This window comes from Aquila chrysaetos, chromosome 3, assembly GCF_900496995.4.
Source record: "Aquila chrysaetos chrysaetos chromosome 3, bAquChr1.4, whole genome shotgun sequence".
Lineage (NCBI taxonomy): Eukaryota > Metazoa > Chordata > Aves > Accipitriformes > Accipitridae > Aquila > Aquila chrysaetos.
Window position 1 is genome coordinate 62,982,069 of NC_044006.1, and position 23,150 is coordinate 63,005,218.

The window sequence follows — 23,150 nt, forward strand, 5'->3', positions numbered from 1 at the left end:
GTGGGAAGTGTTTACTCACACCTACAGCTCTGAAGTTTAACCCTCAAAGCTAGATTTAGTCAACAAAAGCATCACATTAACCACAGAAACAAGTCTTATAATTAATGTTTAAAAATTTTCCCTTGCCCATGACTACTTTTACTTAGCTAAGACATGTATCTCTGGGTTTATGGAGGTTATATAGTTACTCCATGTAATTTTCTAGCCTGAAAACTTGTAAATGCCAGGCAAACAGTAAAAAAGAAGAAAGATGGCAAACTGGCATTTCTATATAAATACATGCATACACACTTGCTCACTTTAACTGAGAAATAAGCTCAGCATGCAAGCATCATAGCAAACATAAAATTTAAAAATCTGGTACAAGTGGAAATTAAGGGTGCCCTCTCTCATATTCAGAATCTACAAGTATCAATTCAGAATACGTCTACTGCCTAAAAAGAAACAGAGGCATCTATACCTGCTGCTTAAATACTACTACTAAATGGACACCATGGTAAAGTTTTGAGCACCTTCACTTCACAAAAATAAGCACCACCAAAACAAAACCATAAAAAGCCCCACCACCCACCAACAAGAAAGCCCCAAGCTTCATAATACACATTTTAGTGGATGTTTAAAAGCAACTTACGACTTGCACAGGACTTGGAAATATTGAATTATGTTAAAATGGTAGGCAGTTACACTAGAAAAGCCTCGGAGACCAGTTACTGAACGGAGACCACAACATGCAAAGAGTACCACTCTCTAGAAATCATTCAGCCTGAAGACATTTCATAAAAATTCACAGAATCAGTTAACTTAGAGCAACAGTGCCACAAAGACAAGACTATATTTAAAGAATATATGTGTATTTTGAGTTTTAGAGAAGTAACTCAAAATTTGCTACATCTGGAAATACAAACAGGAACTTTAGAGCCTGTCACCGTAGAAGGACAATGGAAGCCTGACAGCTAGCAAAACTCAAGACTATGAAATTGTCACGTTTGTTCTTATCACTAAATTCCAAAACTTGTTTACGTAACCGTATTTCTACAGTTCTCTCCTATTTGCTGTGCTTAACGCACAAATGGGGAAAACTGATTATACGAAGGAAATAACTAAAGATCTGCATACGCTGAAAGTAACAAATAGCCCACTTCAGCGGGGGTCTTCATCAACAACAGCCATTTAACATTATACCTATCTTGGAACGTGCTGAGTGAATGATTAAGTGATCCTGAAGTTCGAAAAGGTTTAAGTTTCACTCTCCACGGAGACAGCAAACTGAGAGGGAAGTGGTAGACTTTTGGACTCCAAATTCGGATTTTCTTACTTCTAATAGTATTTCAGTAAGGACTTTTGTACTTCCACGTAGCGAACATCACAATTTTAGTTAACGCCGAGCTAAGTTCACGCCGGAGCCGCTCCGCGGCAGACCCCAGCTCCCGCCGGCTTGCGGCGCGCAGCCGAAGTCCGCGCAGCCTGGCGGCAGCCCGCCCGCCCGCCCGTCCGGAGGAGACACGCCACCACGACACGTGCGCGGGGACGCCGGCAACGACAACAACGCTCCGGCGGCCGGCGCCGGGCCCCGCTCGGCTCCCCGCACCCCTCACTCGGGTATCCTCCCCCCGAGCCCGCAGCCGGCCCGGCCGCTGCTCCCCGCTCGCCCCACGAGGGCGGCCCGGGCCGGCGCGCGCTCCCGCGCCAGCCGCCACAACTTCCGAGCGCCACCCGCCGCCGAGCGCCCCCTGCGGCGGCGGCCGGCTCGGCAGCGCCACCCGGTGGGGCAGAGCGGGCACGACGGCGCCGCCGCCGCCGCGGCCCGTCTCCTCGCCGCTGCCGCACAAGGCCCGGCCCAAGAACCAAGAGACAAAATGGCGGCCGCCCGCGGTATCACGTGACCCCCTTTGTGCCTTTCGGGGCCCGGCGAAAGGGCCGCCAGCTACCGCGGGGCGCGGGCCGGGGGGAGAGGGGGCCGTAGGAAAGCGCTGGGGCAAGGTGCGGTACGGGGCCGCCGGGCTCGGCGCCTTCCCTCCCCAGGTCCCCGTCTCCCCCCCCCCCCCCCCCCGGCGGGCGGGGAGAGCGGGGAGAAGATGGCGGCCATTTTGTGCTTGCGCAGAGGCGAAGGTGGGGGCCCCGGGTGCGGGGGGGATGGAGGGACCCGGCCGAGGGGGGGGGGGGGTCTCACGTACCGACTCCTCTTCCTTCTCCATGCCCGTGGGCATCTGCGGCACGGCCCGGTTAATGGAGGCATATTCGGCCAAGTCGGGCAGGTCCTCGCAGCGGAAGACGGGCAGCGGCTTGGACGCGTCCAGCGCCCGGGCCCGGAACGACAGTTTGCTCATGTTAGGCGGCGATGGCGGCTCCGGCTGGGGAGGGGGGGGCGACAGCAAGAGCGCTCCGAGCTGAGAGCCGGACCCCGCCGAGCGCTCTCATGGAGGGACCGGGGCTCCCCCGGCAGGGCGGGGCGCACTCCGACACGGGGCCCGGCGGCGCCGGCTGGCGCGGCTGGGCTGGGCGCTGGCTTCTCTCCTCCGCCGCTCCGGCTCCGCTCAATACGCCACGGCCAACATGGCGGACATTAAACCTCGACTGGCCGCCTCTTTCAGCCAACCCCAGCGCCACAGCCATTCCCACACTGCATCGCGCAAGGGCGCGGGCACAGCGCCGCCCGGGGGAGAGCGCGCGCAGCGCGGGCACGGGAGCGCGGGCTCGGGAGCGCGGGAGAGCTCGGAGCGGCCGGGCAGCGGGCACGGGGCACCGTTGGCGGGGGGGTGGGGGCGCCGCTGCTCCCCGCGGGACCCCGTCTCGCGTGGGGGGGGGGGGGGGGGGGGGAGCCTTTCCTCAGCGGGCGGCCAGGACCGCTCCGCTCGCCCGTCTCTGAGCTGCGCCGGGTGAGGCGCGCTCCGCTCCTGCGGGGGCAAGGCGGTTCAGCCGGCCCCCGATCCCCGCGCCCCCCCCGGGGGGGGGGGAAACCTCCCCGGGGTAAAAGGAGCAGCGCCTTTCCCCGACAGCCTCCTGGCTACGGGGAACCTGGGGAAGAGAAGCGGGGGAGAGCGGGAAAATGCCGGCCCCGACCCGTCCGGCCGCTCGAGGGGCCGGCTGGGCGCCGGACCGAAGGACAGCCTGCCCCGAGCGCTGAACTTACCCCGACCCGGGCGGGCGGCGGGGCCGCCCGGTTCCCTTCGAGCGCGGCGCTCCCCGAGCGAGGGCCGGAGCGGCACCCGCCGGGGGGCTCCGACTGCGGGGCGGCGGAGGGGCCGCCCGGGGAGGGGGCAGCGCTCCTCGCCTCAGGGCCCGGCCCGAGCCCCGCGGCGGCGGCAGCGGCCCCGGCCCCGGGCGTCCCGCGGCGCCTCCGGCAGCGAGGCGGCACCCCCTGCCCCCGCGGCGGCACCTGCCCGCCGGGCTCGGTCCCTCCCTGCATGGCGGAACCAGGTTCGCCTCCGTGCTAAACGAAGGAGAAACACCGGCACCTCCCTGGAAAGGTGAGGAGCAGCAGCAAGAACCGGTCGCCTCCACAACAGCACTTCCAGCCTGTTTCTCCGAGGCTTTCAGAAACTTGGTCCAGTCGCGAAGTGCAGACACGTGAACTAGTTTAACCCTTGCTTGGATTCCAGTTGCCAGTTACCCGCTCAAGCGAGCTCACTGCAGGCAAAGGTTAGGACTAATTTGGGCATGACTCATTAGGTAAGCTCGTTTACATCTCAATGGTTTGATTAAATTGGTGCAGTATTCCGCTGTAAGCAACGGAGAGGAAATTTAGAGTCTCGCTTGTCTCCATAATGTCTCCACATGCTGCCCCAGGTCATCCCAGCACAGCCATAAAAATATCAAAAACCGTTTGTGTCTAGTTAAGGAACACTTCACATGCTTATGTATGTTATGTTCTTGCATTAGGTCGTAATATAATTCTAGTTCTATGGTGGAATCACAAATAAATCCACCTTCTTGAAGTTACGTTTGTTCTCATTAAAAAGCGTGCAAAAATTGTGTTCTGTTTGAATTTAAGTATCCTTCCACTTCTAAAGCAAACTATCATAGTTTTGTGCTGTTACATGAGAATTACTCCTGGGAAATAGAACTTTCAGAAATAGGACATAAACGTAGCAAAATCATTAGAAAAGCCTTGGTTTGCTTAGTAATTTTAAAAATCTGATCTCTCTATAAGAGAAGGAAAAGCCATTTTTTTAATCACATCACCTCTTCAATGATGATACCACCATCCTCAACCTTAAGCAGCTCCTAGCCACGGGATGAAATATTGCTAGATGCAGTTCAGTTGTTAACAGCAGTTTCAAGCCAACTATCTGCATGTCTGACTTCCCCATAGGTCTCCGAAACTGTTTCACCTGCAAGTCATTTAGCTTCACAACCTCCCTGGGACAGGAAATTCTATCTGTATTGCAAATGGGTAATGCAGTGGAAGACAGCTGCTAGGGAGAATGAGACTTTTTTTTTTTTAAGGGAAGGTTGGGGTTTTGTTTGTTTGTTTTGTTGGGTGTTTTTTGAAAAGGAGAATGGCATGAACTAAGGAATATCATTGTATTAATTTGTATTTCAGTAGTTACATCAGAACCAAATGTTTAAAAAAATGCATATAGCTTTTTATGCTAGTTTTAAAGCTTAAAGCACACACTCGCTAGAAACAGTAATCCTAAAGTAATCCTAAAGTAAATTGCACATAAGACATCTACAGAGTTTTCCACAAATACTGAATAATTTAGTTTATCCAACTAGCAGACAGATAAGGTGATGACAAAAAAAAAAATAGCAATACGCTATCATAGATTGGCTTTGACCTAAAACACTAAATGAAAATGAAATACCTGGCAGCTGAGCAAAAAACAAGGCCATTAAATATAACTCCCCACTTCTACTGATGAAAGAAAACCAATACATAATGAAAAGCAAAGTATAGAAAATATCCTGAACTATAAAGAAAGAATATTCAAGTTTAAACTTATCCCTAACTGACCTTTGAATTTCTAACCCTACCACAGGCTTGAGAAAAGTGCAGAACAAGCAGAATGGACAATAGCATTTGGATACAAACAGGACAGTATGCATTAATAAAGAGGTTTGGCCTGAAACTCTTGGACTCATCAGCTTTTAATGTTTTGCCAATAAAATAGATTGCATTTAACTATTTTGTAGCAGAAGTTGATTAGTCCTCAAAATTGCCTAAATTAATTTGCTAGTAAGATGAAAAGTGATATTTGAAAACAATGCGACATCAGCCCTAATTTTTGTTCTGTAAAGGTGATAACAGGAAAAGGTATAGAACATGAACAGACTGATGTTTCTATTTTGCCTTCCTTTCAGTTAGGATATGCAGATATATTTTAAGTTTTGCCATTTTGTAGCATTTACCAAAATGCTAACATTACATTTGTAGACATCAGTGCTGCACTATGACAGAAGTTAATGTTAAATTGGTATGTTTTGCAATATGACCAAAATACTCTTTGCCAGCTCTCAGTAAAAGATCAGTAAGTGTAAACTCATTTCTTGTACGAAAGTGCTATGTGTCCATTTTAAAAACTGAAATTTAATGAACTGTAAGGTAACTGAAATATAACAAATACAGCATTTTGAACTGCTGTTCTTTTTTTTTGTACGAACCACTGAAATTAGATCTTTAACACTGGAGGCATTTCTTTAAGGCTCCATCTTTTTATGATCTTTCTTCAGAAATACTTAATTAAAAGAAGAAGCATTACTAAAATGAAAGAACTTGGTACATCAGCTATGTAGGTGGTAAATATAACCCTTTCAATATACATTCAAAAGTACTAAATTCAGACTGAGTGTTAAGGGTGAAGATCCAACAACTTGATCCATACAGCTACAGAAAGGGGTCTCCTGTCGTATCATCTAACTCAGGTTCATGAAGCCCAAAAACTTAACTTGCTATTTTGGTTTGCAACTTCTATGTACCATTTGACAGGTTTTTACACATTTTAGTATTTACTTAATTTTGTGGCTTAAAACCTCTCCGAGTTAACGAAAGACTTTCAGTAGTTTCTTTAAGCATGAGTTGTAGACTTCTGAACATAGGTTTATTATTTTCTCCCATTCTAAGAGCAATTATTGGTTCTAGTAAAAAAATAGCTATATGCATAAAGGGCATATAGGTTAAACTGTGTGTCATTTTTGGTGCTTTCTGGAATCAAGCAACTATATTTTAAGGATATAAAATTCTAGGAGACAGTTGTTCAACTTCTAAAAACCCTTTTTAAAATATTTTTTTTTTAATATTAGGAGTTTATCTCCAATTAAGTACATTATATAAAGGGAAGTATAAAATAAAAGGAGCTAAAGATTGAAATAAAGTATAATACAAAGGCTGGTATTGCATATATGAGTTTTCTATTGTTCTACTTTTAAGGAAAGCCTGTTTATTTGAGAAAATAAATATCCACAGCAATACATAGTATTAACAGTGAACATTTGATGTCATTCCACTCTCCAGCCTCATTGGAAGAGGGGGTTTTGTTTGGTTTTGGTTTTTTAAGCTTTCTTCCTTCCTTCCCCTCCCCCCCCAAAATAATGATACACTGAAATCCAGAGTCAAACTAGGGTTGCAAACCACGTACATTTGTCTCCCTACATACATTCATTTTCTCTAGCCATACTTTTCTTGTACCTACTTAAAACTGTAGCAAACAACAACTAAAAGTAGAACATGTTAAAGGTAGGACATGTTTCTTATTTGCCAACCATTTAAAAATATTTCTTACGTACAGAAGATAATACAGTATTTTCATAAACTAAGGAATATGCCGAGTACACTAAACTATACACTAACTTGCATATCCATAACTATTTGCAATTTTTAATTTTTCTCACTCTGGGACTACTTTATACCCTGCTTCTACTTTTGTAGAGCTCACTAAGTCATCATTTATTTATACAGCAATTTTGTTGACCTGTTTTTTGCCTTTTATCTCCATAAACGCTGACTACTCTGAACTGATAAAAAGTATCATTGGTCATCTTTTCCCCCACTTTCAATAATCAAGCATTAAGAAATGACACATTATGAAGTTACCATACTTGGGTTTCTTTCCAGAATTAATTACCCTTAGGGGTATTTGGAAAGATATAGGTGGCTCTTTTGTTCTGTAGTAAGTTATTATGGATTCTGTATGTATATTCCTGTTTTACATTTGCTAGTGATGCTTCTGTTCAAATTTTCTTCTCAGCTATCTTTTTTTGTAATGTTTTATAACACTACAGATAGCTATATTGTTTTAAATGATGAGCTACCTGGAGTTTTGATTAAAGCGAGATAAATGTAGGCAAATATGACAGTAGAGGTTCTTCATTATTTTATAAAATGTCAAATTACAGTAGTAAGTAGATGCATATAGAAATTATCTTAACAGCATGAAGATTTCAACCATAAATGAACTGATGTAATTCATAGTGAATTTCACCTTATTTGCTGGTGTCAAGCTGTCTGTTTTAAAAGAGAGAACAGAACCGTCAAATGTATTTAAAGAGTTCAGACACCATATTACAAAACTGGTGTAGAACAACTTTGTGATAACTTCTGCCTTTTTTTTTTAAATATAATTTAGTGTTTCATAGCTTTGGTATCTCAAAGAATGGTATGATATATTCACTTAGCTATTTTAGGTGTTCATGGTTGAGATGCAATAGGTACAAAGCTTGTTTGAAGTTCTTTCTGAATCATAATTTGAGTAGTGACCAAATAAATGGCTTCCTCAATTCTTGTCTCAATGAGGGGAAAGTAATCTGTCTTTTATATACATATGAATTTTTGTTTCTGTAGTGAACAGGTAGGTAGGTATATGTACTGCATGGCCAAATCTTCTAGTTACCTTTTATTTTTGTAAGCACTTCCAGTTTACACTGCAGAATACCAAATAGAGATGAAAAGGTATAATACTGGATTTAATCTCCTATTTCTGTTACCATTCAACAGAATGTAAGTAAACATAATCCTTTAGATTCCAAAGATGACTAAAAATTTTTTAATTTGGAGATATAAACAAGAGGTAAAACAAGAAGCTTGGAAATGTTAAACATGAGTATGTGATTTTTCCACTATAAAACCAATGATTGCTATTCTCGTGAGCAGTATCTTACTAGAAATGACAAGAAAAGCAGCATTACAAAACTAGTTGTGTCGTTAACATTCAGAACAGAAACACAGAAATTGGCTTTCCTGAAAAAAAATCTGAAGTTTTAACACTTTGTTGCAAGTGGCCATACTTAAAACTGGATAAGGCATTACCATGTGATCAATGGGTTTCACATTTTAAAACTACATGCAGGAAATCACAAGACAACATTATTTTGCATTAGGTAATGCTAACAAAAACAAGATAGGCTGAAATGAACAATAGTTCTGTCATTTCTCAGGCTCTCCTGAGAGACTATCACTGTAATGTGTTGCCTTTGTTAACAATAGCGGTTTAAGATACTGCGGTCCCGCTTTCTGCCCTGCTGTTCATTCTTTCTCATTTGTATCAGCACCACTGCTTGGGAAGCTGCACTGAGTACCAAGTGGGAATCTGATCAGATACTTTAACAACTCAGCAAAAAAACCCAACTACATAAATCAGAAGAAAAGATTCATGTTAGAAGTTATATTCCCCCACTAGCTACAGTTTACTGCCACTGCCTCTTCTTTGGATGATCCAGTTTGTGAAGGCTACAGAATACAGTAGTCTGGAATGATAAAACCTGTGCAAAAAGGATTTGAAAATTATAAAACTGTATATGCAATTTAATACGCACTCAAAACAGTAACACACTGTCATATGCTATATTTGAAAACCTTTGCCTACAAGACTAGTGTCTGAACTAGTCTATAAATGAAGAATTTCTTATTTTCTTTCAGACTAATTACATATCACTATGTATGGGTGGGGTTTTACAGTTTCAAGTACATATATAAGAGGCAACATTTTTCCACATGAGTGAAAGGAGTTAGATGCCAATTTAATGGTGTAATCTTATTTGGGGAATGTGTTGTCAGCCATACACCTTCAAAAGTAGAGCCCAGCATCCTCAGGGAAACTAAGCTGAACCTGAAAGGTGTTATGCCACTGAGCTATACCCAAAAGAGAAGAAAAAGCCACTAGCCAGCAACTCTCTTGTTGAGAAGAAACAAAGCTAAGAAAGGAGCAGCGAAAGCTATTATCACATTTCTACTTTTGCAGCTATAGCTATGCTCTTCAGGATGGTGGAGGCAGTTGCCTCCATAGGAGGAGCAGAGAGACTGCGAGAGGACCTAATAATTTAGGTTTATTATCACAGACTCAACATTTGTCCCGACATCACCTCTACAGATAGAGCCCATTTTAACACTCTCTTGCCTAAAATGAATCTGAAAGCACAAAGGGTTTGTGGGAGTTTTTTTAGTGGTGTCAGAAAGGAATTAGCTTCCTTTATATGGCTTGTTCAGGAGACTTAAGTTTTTATGTGTGTAGGGAAAACACATAATAGCGGAAGCAGTTATTCTGTTAGATATAGCAGTGGTAAAAAGACAAAAACTACGCTGAGACTCTTCTGTATTGAAAGATAACTTCCCCCGTTTAAGTTTTAATGGATTCAGAATAGAATTGTAAGGGTTAAAAAATAAGTGATTTATGAGTTTCTCCTTTACTCTTTCATTCCATAATATGTATTCCCTCCAAAATATTACGCTAGGCACACCTTGAATTCTTGCTTTAGTCATCTTCTCCAGCAACTTATTTCACAAAATAGTTTTTTAGGATTATGTAGTAAGACAGACAAAGTTTTAGAATGTAACCCGTTTCCAAAGTTTTGTTTTTTTTTTTTTTTTTTTTAAAAAGGAGGGAAAAAAAAAAGTATCTGACTTTATGCTCCGGGTTTTTTTAAAAACCTTTAATCCAAAAAATTTTGTATTCTGAAGTACAAAACAATAATAATATTAAAATCACAATTTATTCTTCTTTTATGCTAATTAGTCTAAAACATTATGGTAAATAAAATCTGAGCTGGGCAGACAGGCTAGCCACCTCTTAATTAGGCATGGTCTTCTGCAAACATTGGTTTATAACACATGAATAATTTCTGAGTCAAGTGAAGTTAATCACATGATCATGTATTTCCACTAGAAGGGCTAACAGAAGGGAAAAAAAACAACCCCAAAACAAAACAAAAAGGCAAACAAAACCCCAAACAAACAAAAACACCCAAACCAACCAAATGCAAAAGCCCCACCTTCTTTTGCCAACACAACTGCTAATTCTTTAATCAAAGAGCTAAGTATAGATTACTTTGATACTCTGCATAGGATAAGGTGAAAGGCTAAAAGTGTAAAACAGAAGTAGAGAAATTATGGTTGTACATAGGTCTGATGGTAGGCACAGTGTTGCACACTGTCCTGAATCCTTCAATTGACCATTAAGTTAAAAACAAACAAACCAAAAAAAACCCACCACGAACACACACACACCACACCACTACATGAAGCTTAGGCTGCCACAGTGTTCACACACCAACCCAGGATAAAGGGAGTATACCGGGGACAAGCTACATTGCTTTGCATAACTTTAGAAAGTTTACTACTACACTGTTAATTGTGTGGCTCTATGTATGTGCAAATGTGTAACAAATTCAATCCAGGTAAACTCATATGGTCTAACTTTTTGTTTTTAAAATAAATAATTTACTTTAATACCTTACACTCCTAAGATAGGATTTCTATCTCGCAAGTCAATCTATGAAAATTGTTTCAAGTGCTTGAGCGCTTCTGGATAGTACGATCAAGTATTTGCAGAACTTCAGAATTACATTGCTGATGTTAAATGATGTGAAGTTATAGTCTGATATCTACTTTATCATGTCAAATGCTTTAAATTGCAGTTCCTGAATCAGAATGAAAGTAGTGTATCTGCTTGCCTCAGACAATTCAGGAAAACATTGATTTATACCTAGATAAGAATTAGCTAGGCTTCAGAAGTCTTTTGGTGCAGGAAAGTATACTTGCATCTCGGAATGAAGAGGCATTTCCTAATGCTTACATTTAGATTGGAGTGGAGGTGGGGGGTGGCCAAGCTTTTTTTTTTTTTTTTTTTTTTTAAATGTTAGTAGGATCTACCTACATACCTACAGTATGACTAAAACCTCATTAATTCCAGATCAAATTAATAGGATTGTGTTATTAAGTACCTAATACAGGTTATACCATCTTTAATTAAGATAAATACGTTTCTCCAAAGAAAGGAAAAACCCCACAGATAACTCAGCTTTTGGATTTCAAAAGTCTGATGTTATTAATTTGCAAGAACACAAAAATTCTTTCAACCTCAGATGTGGATTCCTCTACACTACACACTGTAGTTTGATTTAAACTTTTAAATTAAGGATGAGACAGCATTATAAAAGATATTGTTTGTCTTCTGGGATACAAACTATAGTCACAATCATATTTATAATTAAACATTTATATACTCACTTCAGAAAGCTCAAATTAATAACACTGTATTAGTGAAAAAAGCTATGTTTGAATATCTATACCCAGCAGAGGAGGCTAGATCTGAATACAAAACTGATCTGATAAGACTGTTTTGAGATCTATCTATCTATCTATATATATATATCTCTTTACATGATAGCATCAGAGGCATAAAAATGGAAAACTCTGATAGGGTTAACCTGGAGAAAATAGATTTTCAGAGGTTTTTTTAACATTTAGAGAATGCAAAAAAACTCATGGGAGTTGGGTGAATGTTGAGAGGGAAAGTGATTTGGTTTAGATGGAAATATGAAGTTGCCCTGAGAAGAAAGATAGAGAAATCATATTAGATTATTTTCTCTATGTTGCTAATGTAGGTGGGCTCAGAAAACCAAAGCTGATGTGGTATCATTGGCATTTTCTTCTCCCCCCCACCCAGTGAAAACCCTAAGTCTGCTCTAAGGGCAACCTGAGAAACACAACCAAGTGAAAAGTAGTTTTCTCTAATCATTTAGAGTCCAAGCAGTTAAGGCTTTCACCCCCTTACCAATACAGACACTCCATTCTCATTCTCTTATTAAATAATGTGTTAGTTTTACAGTTGTTTGCCACTCTGTTGATCTGTCCAACAGAAGACAACAGACCACTGTCATTAACACAGGGGCCTGTGCATGAGCCAGGTACTGGTCACAAGCGCCAAGTCTGCTGAACTTCATCTGATTTGTAAGCAACTAAAGAAGGGTGTTAGCACAAATGGACATGACCTAATTAAAAAAAAAAAAAACAAAAACAAAACAAAAAACGTGGGGGTTGGGGGAAGAACATAGAAGATAGGAAGGAAAACAGTTTCTTACATTGAAGTTGCTCATCTGAAAGTCTGCTTGACTAGAGCTTCCAAGTCCCACAGAGTCCGGTGATACCCAATTTTTAGCTTGGAAATTGATTCAGAGTTAACAAAAGAAATCAGAATACTTTCTTACTGAATCTTTGTTCATTATGTGATTATAAATGGGTATGGGCCAAACAGAATGTGTGTATGCAGAGTCATCAGATATAAGCTTTTTCCCCCTCTGTTATACAGCATGGCTTCTCCTTAAAAGATGCTGGTTGTAGCACTTTTCTTGAATTGTGAATACACAATCGCATTGTCTAAAGGCATCAAGATATTCTGTCTTGTATGGATAAAACCATCAGAAATAACATAACTGCTCTGCATCATAACATTTGAAATTAAATTTTAAATTTTCTTAAGAAAAAACTCTCTGAACAAATTCAGCCAGGTAACATGCCCTATCTAAAAGCTGTCAGGTAAAAGGACCCTTTGAAGAAATTATCCTTTTAGTCATCAGGTTATGGCAGCACCAAAATTCCTAGTAAACAGATAAAGGACCTAAGGGATGCCTATAATGCTGGAAGGCCCAGATCCAAGTCACCTAGTTTTTTAGCCTGTTTGAACAAACATGGAAGACTCTCTCTTATTTGTGTTAATGAATATTCAAGATGCACACACCTGTGAGGCCAGGCAGGTCTTGCTTCCATTTAGCAAGTTTCTTAAAGCTCTGAAGGGGTGCGAGGATTAAGAGCTAACTTTTCATTACCTAAATCATGCACGAGTCAGTATAAGCAAACACCGGGGCATGGGATTTATCTGTTTGAGGACATTCACATCCAGGCTAGTCGTACTAGGCAGATGGAGATCTGGTCAGGATACTCAGTGAAGTTTAAAGTTTGGTTCATATTGCAGCAGAAATCCAAAATTTGGTTTTTTTTTGGTTGGGGTCTTTTTGTTGTTTGTTTTTTTTAAAGATGCGATTTATTTGACCTGTTTCTTTTCAATGACTAGGATTACAGATTTAACAATATCCATCTAAAGTCAGGTGAAGCAAGTTGTACATTAAGTGTTTACAAGACAGTGATTCCAATTTACTCAGAAGCATAGCTTACTTATCTATTGAGGCATGAGTTAACACCACCTTACACGCTCATTACCTAGATATCTAACCATACACTTGTAAAAAAATCAAAATAAAAATGTAACCTGACAAAAAGAAGACTGCTCTAGGAGGAACAAGTCCTTGGTTCTGCTCGCTGTTCCTAGGGCTTCCTACATTTCACATTTAAACATTATTGAGTAAAATCCATGAAGCAGCCCTGGGAGCAGGGATGAGATCCAGCCCGCCTCTTTCCCTCTCCTCTGGGAATTCCAGTGCTCAACACATTGTAAAATCTAAGTCCTCCTTTTCCCTTTTCCTAGCAAAAGTGATCCAGAACATCTTCAACAACAGAAAATGGAGAGTCAGCATCCCACCGTTTGAAACCATTTGCTCCAGGTTTGAATTTCCAGAGACTGCAGAAGGCCCAGCATTTAGAGCTCTTGCTATTTTTACTGGTGCTCAAACCAACAGACATTGGCATCCGTAAATACTGTTTTCTATTGTATGGTATTGTATGCCTCTGAGCAACTTTCCATTTACCATCTGGGACCTCCATAACAGGATCTCAACTCCTTGCACAACTAGTGAAGACTAGTACTCACATGTTATTTGGCAGTTCCCTTCTCTCTCTGTTGTTTATACAGGTGGATAAGCAGAAAGAATAATTTTTCGCAAATGTACTTACTTTTTAAGCACTGCAATGCCTACCTACTTTAAGGGTCAAATTCTGACCACCATTTTTAGGCTCTAGCTATTATCAGTAGGGAATTTATGAACAAAACTTCCTATTAAGGAAATCTGGGTGTTATCTTGCTCCTGGGGCCAAGGGACAGTCCAGTGGTAACAAGATATACTGGAAACATGACTTAGCTAAGCACCTAAAGAAGCCCATGGAAGCTGAAGCCACTGGTATGCGGTCATATGTGTCCAAGGCATACTTTGTTACTCACAACAGCAAGTCAGAGAAATTCTGTTTCAAAGGACTGATAATTCCACACCCCACACGTTTATTAAAGCATTTAAAATCTAGGATTGTCTCAAAGATTTGGACGTCTTCACTACAACATGAATTAACTTCTTGAGCTATTTGATAGAAGAGGAAAAATATGAAGAATGCTAAAAGGTGGAAGGATGCGCTAGCCATACCAGTTTCTTCTGGCATATAGGAGGTAGAGCAGATTATTTCATAACAATGAAAAGCCATGCAAATACCAGTCTGGAAGAGGTGTGGAGGGACCCAGCTTTCTAGAAGATGAGAGTCTGAAGCAAGCAAGAAATATATCATCCTTTGTTCACAGCTGGGAAACAGGTGACCCTTGAAGCAAGTTTTTAAAAAATTATTCATTGCCGTAACTTGATGCTGACATGTATGATGTGGAGTAGTACAGATAGCAAAGGCATGAAATAAGAAAGGTGAGAAACAAGACTATGTCACAAGGTTTGGAACATAAAGATACCTACCTCCCCCCACCCCGCCCCCCCCCCCCCCCCCCCCCCCGCCTCCTGAAACCTTGTTGAGTGTTCAATCAAGGAAACAATTAATAGTTTAGAACACACAAAAGAGAACAGCCGAGAACCAGCCACCAAGGTATGTTATCGCCATAGGAAATAGAGAACACAGTGATATATGAGTCAATGAAGCAGGAGTTATGGCTTTTACTTGAACCGAGTCCCAAACAATGTTCTTTTATACCACTAGCACACATCTGGGGAACTGTCTTCACATTATTATTGGCTAACTTTGGAAGCTGGTTAAATCTGCCTGGGATCTACACATCTGCACTTCTATGACAATTTTAGACAGCAGCCATCTTTACCCCATGCCTCTTACTTGAGTATGTAATACTAGTAATGTTGGTAGGACAATGTCATGGAGGCACACAGAACAATTTGGTCACCCAGCATGAGTTAAGATCTTGGAAAAGATTATTTGATTTACAGTAGGATGCTATACTTCAAATAGTTTTAAGCCAGGATAGCCAAATATCTTTGAAAGGTGTATGGAGTCTATATAGAGTTTCTAGGTAAAGGGGAAACTGTATTAGGAGAAAAATATATTAGTTTTGCCATCTTAGAAAGGGAGGGATGTATAAGGGACAAAATTAAGAAACCCACCAAGAAAAAAAAAAGAAAAAAATAACCCTTATGTTTTAGATCCTGGTATTCCACAGACAGGCTTTTCAGAAGGAGCAGGGTGGGGAAAACAATTAAGACAGAGCCACCCCTCAGTAATGACGCTTCCAGCATTTCTGCAGAAGATGCTGGAGGTAAATTAGTTGCTCTTTAGCTTTGAGAGGATGCTAAATCTTAGTCAATTCTTATTCCTTATTGGCAACACATCTGCTGGGGATTATTTCTTGTTCAACAATGGCTCAACAAGGAAGCAGGAGAGAAGTGAGGAAACTGCTAAATTGCAAAACATCAGCACTTCACTCCTCTCGCCTTATGACTTCTTGGTAGGAGTGAGAACAGGCACTTTGATCAGATGCAGCATCAAAGTTGCAAAACCATAACCAATGTTTAAGAGCAGCCCCAAGTGAGTGGGAGAAAGAAGAGCAAGTGTGAAGCAAGTTTCTATTCAGCATTCATGTTCTTGCTGACTTCACTGAGCTCCTCTGAGCAGCAAGATCACTAGCAATCAGTTCATTCCTGGCCTGCGTGCACAGGCTGCAGTCACAGGAAATCATTACTTTCATAGTCCAGGATGACAAGAGCAGCAGAAGCATGAAATTACCTTCAGCAGTTTATCATTTGCTCAGTACTGTTGTCCATGGATGAGCAAACTGAACATTGGTCTACATGATGTAAAGAAGAAAATGAAAGTTGTATCAGAATTGCTCAGATGTAAATAACGTAGTGATTCTCTAAGATTTATAATTACTGTAATAGATTCAACAACAATTGGCTCTACTTCCATTGGCATAACCCAAAATGCCAACCTTGTGACCTAACGATCAGGTCTCAGAGATGGAAGAGATCCAAGATCCACGCTTTCTAAGAGGGTCCATATCTTGATACTTGTCCTCAAGACCCAGTTGTACCAGGACACCAAAGATGTAATGGTCATATTGTACTGTCATAGGCCAACAGGACTCTACGCTGCAGCCAAGACTTCATGAAAGCAAATCCTGTCTGACAGAGGAGAGATGAAAAAAGAGCTGACTGCTCTCTTGGATGTCGATGTCTCTTACTGGAAGAAGGTTACAAGATATATTTACCTAAGACAGAAGTAAATTTCACCTTCCTTTTAAAAAAAAAAAAAAAAAAAAAAATCTCATGGCAGAGATCTACCTGAAGTTGTGTATCAGTTTCCATAAAACTAAATAATTTACTGAGCAAACTTCCTTTAAAAACAAAATCTAAATGCATTTTTGAAGATTCAAATGCTCATAAGTTTACAGACTGTTTCAAACTGTCTAGTATTTGTCAAATTTATTCTTTGAAAATAATGAAGACATTGAAATGTAAAATAGATGCAAAGGTCTCTCAAATCATCAGCTTCATATCACTCCAAAATAATAGGCACATTGATTCCTTAAAAATGTGTGAAATTTAATGTTAAACTTACTCCTGAACCTGTTGAGTTTTCTAATATATGCTCTGATCATAGGCTTGACTATGTCTTCCCACCCATCTTCTTAGAACATTAATCACTTCTGTTTTCTTAAACACCTAATATGGATGTTAGCAGAAAGCCTTCTAAAACATTTGCACGTAGAACCGAGGTGATCTGTAGGTTGTAACAAAAGAAAACAAACACACACTAATATATATTTATAAATACATGTAAAACGCATACTCCACTTAGCAACAGGAAAGAAAAAACCCACCCACCTCAGGTGAATCCTGTAACAATCCAAAGGATTAGGTTAGGTTTTCCCTTCTTTACAATCCCACCTTCATACACAATCCAAACTCCTACAGACCTCAGCAAGAAATTTGCATATGCAAGCACACAAGCAAAAGGAACCTTATGGTTTACTAACCAGTGGTGAATATAACCTTTAACTTCACAACAAGCAAACAATGGACTAGTTGCACAATAAATGTCCACTAAAGCCTTCCATATTGTATGCAAAAATCATTTTAAAACCTTTCATCCGCAGCCACTGTAAAATCATTTTGGAGGTGGGGCCGAAAATTTCATTACTGAAGAAAACTGGTCTCTAGGTACAGGATTGGGGGAAAAAAAAAAAAAAAAAAATCTGCTTCATTACACAAACCAGCGAAAGGGTGAGGTCATGCCTGTTCCGGGCCATAGTTCATGCAACACTACAATTTTTCAGAGGTACAATTTAATTGTCTTTCTAACTAATCTGCGATTACTTTTGATACAGAAAAAAGGAAAAGATACAATAGATCAAATCGTGCCCCACCTTTCTCTCTCCCCCCCCTCCCGCCCCCCCGGCCCCCTCCCCCTTCAGAGCCAGGGACACAAATTGTTTCGGAGCCCCACAGCGCCACCAACACAGCCCAATGCAAAACAAAAAAGATCTCCCACCGTGTGAAAAAAAAAAAAAAAAAAAAAAATGCGCCTAGAAAAATGCCAAAAATTACAAAATGTCTCCCAAATGTACCTTCTTGGAGGAAAAAGAACAAACCAACCACCCACTCCTCTCCCCCCTCAAAAAAAAACCCAGACATCTAGATGAAGTGTGGTGAAATAAGAACATTTATATAACTAATGCTTTAAGCTAATTGCCACAAGAGCGCTAATTTGCAAATAAAAAGGTCACTGTTTAGTAAGAGACATAACTTAATATAAAGCCTGTTATGTCAATCTCCACCTTCACCATACCAAGGGCAGTTTTCCCCCGTACTTTAGACCAAAGTAATCCATCAAGAGCCATCACAAATGGCATTGTAAACTCTTTTAGCCACGACCAGACCTTGTAGCAGCAACACAATATGCTTCTTCACATACTAGAGCTGCATTATAAATATAAAGACAGTCACATATTTGGTCCTGGCTCCGTTTATTACTCGGTAAAGAACCCCCCCCCCCAAACAAAAAGCCAGAACCAAAAAACCCCCAAGTCAATCTGGAAAATATCCGAGTTCTTATACTCTTAAATTGAACTTAAATTGCTGTTAAGCTTCGCGTGTATGAAATTTTAAAGAGGAAACAAAACTGACTTCAGCAATTGTCGATATTAAGGAGAGACATCGTTGGGTGGGATACACATGAGATCAAAGCTAAGAAAAATACAAGGCTACGTTTTGTTCATCCGCACAAGGAAATCCCTCCACAGCACCAACATACGCCAAAACCCGCAGCAACGAATATTTTTGGTGAAAACCACAAAACTTACCTTCGGAGAAGGCAGTCCTTGCAAAACGGCTGTAACAATATGGACCGCATATTCGCTCTCCTACAACCAGCCACCTCCATGCTGCAAAGGGCTCCCCGAACATCCTTAAAATATTTCGCAAATGCAAAAAGTGAGACTTTTCTTTCTTTTTTTTTTTCTTCTCTTTTTTTCCTCCCCCCCCGCTCCCCGTCACCCCCGCCAGGCTCGCCGGGTGAGGAAGGAGGCGGCTTCCCCGAGGGTCTGCGGGCGATGCCGGCGGGCGGCGGGAGCCGGGGCGGGGGAGCCCGGCGCCGCCGGGGTCACAACTTTGCCAGGGCCGGCGGCGGCTGGATGGGCTCCGCGGGCAGCGGCCCCCCCGCCCCTCCGCGCTCCCCCCCCCGCCGCCGCCGCCTGGAAAAATGCAGTGTGCCATTTTACACCCGCCTTTGAAACACACAGGACCAAAGTCTAGCGCTGGTTTTCGGTGACACTGCAAAACTACGGCTCGCTCCGCGCAACCCCCCCGCCCCATCCCTCCCTTCAACGAGAGCAGCCGCCTCTTGCGAATTAATAAAGACGGACAGCTGGAGAAAATCATTCCGAGACTTTGGCGTTTTCCCGGCTCCCCCCTCCCGACCCCGGAGCAAGTTTCTGCGGACGAGCGCATCCATCCCCCGGCCTCTCCCCGCGGCGCCGGGCGGCCCCGCAGCCAGCACCCCGGCCCCGCCGTCGTTAGCAACCTCGCAGCATCTAAAAAAGCCAGTCATGCCTGAAACAAAATCCACGATTCCTGGAAAGTGGGGAGGCTCGAATCCCCGCAAATGCTCCCTTTACTTACAAATATAAATACCTACCTTATGAAAGAACTAAATTAACACTAAATTCAACAGATACATCCGTTACGGCAGGAATAGTTTTTCCATAAATACTGTTTTAAAAACCCCTCCTTATACTGACTGACAGAATTCTACCATGCTGCCCACAAACAAAATGGCTGTGGCACCGAGTTTTTTGGTTCCTCCCACTGTGCCTCCCCCTGGCCTCCAGGAAGTGGTAGAAATCCAAAATAAAATCCGCACGAAAAGTAACAATGCATCGGCTAAACTCCGTAGGGCACCGCCAGACATCGCGGGTAGTAACGCAGATTTACCAACGTTGTACTTTCGCGAGGATTTTTATTGTTTTTAAAAGGGCATCAAGCACTGGGAATTTACATCACTGTGTAATTTGAACTTCCTGCTTTACATATTTATAAGGTCTTTCACCTATCTTGGCAGGCTTTCAAATTAAGTGGGTTGGGAAATTTGATGCTGTGGCTCTAGTTTGGGCGCTGAGTCAGGTAGTCCCTCTGTAGCTCCGCCGGGAAAAGACGGGCAAATTCTAACGCTTTCGGTGTTCGGTGCGAGATAAAATTACCCCCCTAACATATTACGGTCTCGTAAGTGAGCATGTGGGCGCCGAGAAGACACTGGAAGGAGGATTCTCAGCGGTAACTGAAACTTAGGCCTCTCGCACAGAAATACACGTTTTGTAACATTCATCTTTTTGCGTTTGTGGTTCGCAGTAGTCTGCCTGAATTACGATCTCTGTGGAAATAGTCGCGGATTTTCTCTTATTATGACCCTGTGCAGTGTTGCAGCCCTTTAACTTTTTTGAGATTCCTCTTGAAATGAAAATAAATAGGAAAAGATGGCATATTTAAATTAGAGATGATCATAAAAATGTCAATATGTGGTCCTCTATCTGAGCCACCGATCTTGCCAGGCAGTAGCATAGCTCCTCTCGCACGCTGACTCCTGGGCTCTGTAGGGCCTGATTCATTTCCCATGAGAGTCCTTTTACTGCCTTTAGTAGGAGTTACAATGGAGACAGGCTGTCAGACCTGCTGAGCCTGATCCAGTGCTATGTTAAAAGACTTGAATTAATATTCCCATCCACTGCTATTCTAAACCTTTTTCAGAAGCACTGAAAAAACAGCAAAATTGGTTGTTTTTTTTTTTCCCCTGAACCACCTCATATTTCTAGGTCTCAGATTTCAAAAAAAAAAAAAAACCAAAACACCTGCAAAGAACTTGGAGCAAATTTTGCCATTATTATTATTTATTTGTATTATCATGCTATCTAGCAGCCTTAATCCTGGACTATGATTACGATGATATACCGTATAGAAATATAGGACAAAAAGATAATTCCTGCCCTGAAGAGCTCAAAAGTATAAGACAAAAGACAGCAGATGGCTACAGACAGATGAGGGAAACAATGAGACTGTATTGATCAACTGGGAAGGCACAGTTTGCAACACACCACCAGCCTAACTCTTGTTTCTGTGTGTACATCATGGCGAAGAAGACATAAGGTGGGATTTGATGAAGACAATTAATTGGGCTTGGGGCTGCTGAAAGAAGACTTCTCCAACCAGAAGGACAGCATGGAAGAAAACACAAAGATGTTTAGTTGAAAAAGCAGCAGATGAACTACAGAAGTCTAATCAAATCGGCATTAATTTTTTTGGAATGACAGAAAATAGATAAGGGGGGAAGCAGGCTATGAGAGTGTTGAAAATACACATGCAAAGCTTGTGTTTGATGTAGGAGGGGCAATGAAAAGATCCAAAAGTCATGGTGACATGGAAAAATCATAAGTCAGGCCTGCTAGCAGTTAACAAGTCCTAGAAAAAAAAGATATATGGTAGTTCAAATTATATGGGCCTGAAGAGATGTAGCATGCTTTTTATAAGAATAAAAGTGTTATTCTTAACCATTAGTTTGAGGACTATGTGTTGACTATCTGAACCTCCCTCCTAACTTGTATTTAGTGAATTCGTAAGTACTACTCCTGGTGGTAGTGTTTATTATATGAACACCTGCTTACTAAAGGGTCACCTCAAACTTGTTAATACAAGTAGATAAGCAGACAGGAGGGTTGGGACCAAAATAACCACGCACACTGGGAAGGCTCCTTCTCCTATCACCTGTTTTTTGAGAAGCCTTCATCTCCCTGCGGTGTCCAATAGATTAAATGTTCATCACTATCCGCCTTAAACTAGCACAGGTCTGACAGAGCCTGAATGTCGAAGGGGCAGAAAGGGCCGTGCAGGTCGCTTCTAGGGCATAGCTACATCCAGGAGAGCAAACTGTGCTTTGGAGGAGGGCTATGGTCTGTAGGCTCATACCCCTCTCGGTACATTCTTTGTTATGTTAGGTCGCTGTAGGTTTTTGAACATTTTTTTCTTTCCTTCCCACATTTAGTAGTGGCATTGCAGTAGTAGCAGGTGCATATTTGCAAATTCTTTGTCATTCCTTTGCATGCAATACCGTAGATAAGACTGTATTTACTACAGCAACAATGTGACAAGCTCTTAAGTATGTTGGCTAGCCGTGATACAACGTGGGGCTAAACACTGCAAAGTAAATAACCTCAGATGAGTCAGGCCTTGGTGAATGTCTGCAGAAATATTACGGTGTGGCAAATGTGAAAGAATTTGACTGGATTCTTTTGTTACAGGCTAAACTAAACTGAACTATCCCAAATTTCCTTCCGATTTAAAGCTTACTAGTTCTGTAGATGAGCTGAGGTATGGTAACTCTTTAAGCCAGGGTCATTTTCTTTCACGTTTGATCTCGTCATCAGTTTTAACTGAAAATAGTGTATAGCAAGTGCTAAATGTTGAGAATTGAGATAGTGATTAAATTGCACATTGTGGCTTTTTTTATCTGAATAAGTGTTCCAAGAAAAGCTGAACAATATGTTCTCATACTTTAAGAACAACCCTCACTTGACTTGATGTCAAATTTGCCCAAATTTCTTATTGTTCAGAGTAACTCCAAAGAGCACCACCATCCATTCTGCACACTTTTTTTTCAAAGCTTTGTCCAATGCTTGGTGTGAATGTTCATCTTGAGATTTTACTTAAAACCAGGGAAATAGAATATCTGTATGGGAGCAAAGAAACAAACTAGCTATATTTTAGGATTTAGACTAACACAAAAATGTGGCTAAAACCTGATAGCATTCAAATAACATCTTCTTACTCAAATTAGTGCAACCACTTTTTACATTCTGCTTGCAGTATAATTGCTTTTATTATTCTTTATCTTTCATTTTCATTAATCTTTATCTTGCCCATAAAGATTTAACTCTACTGCCATATTTTCCAAGTAGGTCTCTGTCTCTACACTTGTAATAAACAAATTACACTGATCTTCTTTCGACGATCTTTTCTTGATGTCTTTAGGAAGTGAATTATCAGTCTGTTTAGTCAGTAAATCATTAGGTAGATAGCAATAGCTGAAGGATATCAAAGTGCTTTTGCAACTGGTATGTAAACGATTATTTGTTTTCTTTTCATAAAGATGGCATTGAATGTTTTTCAGTTGAAAGATCACCAAATGCATAAATATCTTGCATTTTTATTCAATAGATAATGTTCACATAGCTCCATAATTGCTCTTGAAGAACCTAAAAAACTGATTTGCTGTAATTTGG

At 41.6% G+C, this 23,150-nt stretch overlaps 1 protein-coding gene across 8 annotated transcripts in view; it reads right to left on the reverse strand.

Moving 5' to 3' along the window:
• EPC1 (enhancer of polycomb homolog 1) overlaps positions 1 to 19,777 on the reverse strand; it is a 71,347-nt gene extending 51,570 nt beyond the window's left edge. For 6 of the 8 annotated variants that reach the window (XR_005931984.1, XR_005931983.1, XM_030008002.2 and 3 more), the window contains exon 1: positions 2,175 to 2,607. Coding sequence is in view for 4 of the 8 variants with exons in the window: in XM_030008002.2 (XP_029863862.1) it covers positions 2,175 to 2,327 (153 nt within the window). In the remaining 4 variants the exon portion in view is untranslated. Of the gene's footprint in view, positions 1 to 2,174; positions 2,608 to 18,686; positions 18,859 to 19,519 lie in introns of those variants that run through there. The other 2 variants (XM_030008003.2, XM_041122080.1) reach the window with 2 other exon arrangements.
• Positions 19,778 to 23,150: the final 3,373 nt, after the last annotated feature.